Below are 1,287 nucleotides of genomic sequence, written 5' to 3' on the forward strand. Positions count from 1 at the left end.
AGTAACACGTCTCCTGTGCTGGGCTGAACCGCCTACATACAAAAACACAGGCATAGAATTAGGTTGCTTTTCAGGGGCAATGTTATGTCTCTATGAAATAATGCCGTCACATTGCTCATATTAGGTATGGCAAAGTGATTGTTTCTCTTGTTTTTTTTAAGTGGGTCATTCCATTTCACGTGGACATGCTTCTCCTCGAAATCAGATTATCTCAAACAAGTACAGCTTGTGCTCAAAGTCTACCTCATTGTAACTGCACCATAGAAAAGATAAAGTAGGTCAGCATGATGGGAAATAAGATTTCAGTTGAGGCTCTTTAGAAAAACAATGAGAAGGTGAGATGTAAGTAATTTAGTTACTCTAGCATAACTTTATTCCCCATATCAGGGTTTGGTTATATGTATACAATCTTCCATTAAAGCATATGTAATTTCTCAACGTTGTTAAACATACATATCATGATATGCTACCCTTTACATAAATGTGTTAGTGAAAATTATATATAATATAAAAACCAGATGGGAATATGTGTTTCCAGCTGATCCAGTGGATTAAATGCTCAACACATCTCTGGCCACTGCCAAATTGTCATTATCTTGCGGTTATAATCACCCAATCCTTCTCCACAGATGAGATTGTGGCACCTCATTAACCACGGAGCGAAACAGAACTGAGATAACATTCAAATAAACTGACACTTATCAATCAATTACATCACCTATATGTGTATTGGCAAACAAGCTGAGATGTAATGTTGTGAACTATAACTATTAATATGCTTAAAATTGAACAACCTCAGTAGCCTGAAAGCATCTGTAGTCGTTCAGAATGAGTACTCATCAGACTCACCACCAGCCCGACAGTGAGCTGCTTCTTCAGTTTGTCCCAGTTCTCACTGATACACAGCAGGAAGCTGTCAGGAGGGTCCGACACCAGATCACCACAAGCCCCCTCCTCCACATCCCTCAGTCTGCAGACCGGGTTCACATCTTAGCAAGCTGTCAAGGACACCACTTCAGATTTGTATAGAGAGAGAGACACACACACACATTTTAACAGTATTTTAGGATACCCTCTCCCACCAGAGTGGACTTGGTGTACAGAGCACTCAGCTGACGAGTGAACAGAGCGTTCCTATTGGTCCCTGAGGCCTTGATCGCAGACGTCTCTGTCTGCTTGACCACACCAACCTGGAAATGAAAGACAATAATGTAGAGATAAAGAAACAACGTGGCTCTCAACAGACTCTTAATACAAACAATACGCAAGATACATTTCATACCTTGT

General features: G+C 40.6%; 1 protein-coding gene across 1 annotated transcript in view; it reads right to left on the reverse strand.

Moving 5' to 3' along the window:
* msh3 (mutS homolog 3 (E. coli)) overlaps nt 1–1,287 on the reverse strand; it is a 37,754-nt gene that overhangs the window by 33,679 nt on the left and 2,788 nt on the right. Inside the window, 3 exon segments of the mRNA XM_035658253.1 lie at nt 1–32; nt 850–989; nt 1,073–1,194. The exon segment at nt 1–32 is cut by the window's left edge and continues 28 nt beyond it. Of these exon segments, the coding sequence (XP_035514146.1) occupies nt 1–32; nt 850–989; nt 1,073–1,194 (294 nt within the window).

The sequence above is a fragment of the Morone saxatilis genome, unplaced genomic scaffold, assembly GCF_004916995.1.
Source record: "Morone saxatilis isolate NCDOM2014 unplaced genomic scaffold, NCSU_SB_2.0 Contig16, whole genome shotgun sequence".
In the NCBI taxonomy this organism is placed as follows: Eukaryota; Metazoa; Chordata; class Actinopteri; family Moronidae; genus Morone; species Morone saxatilis.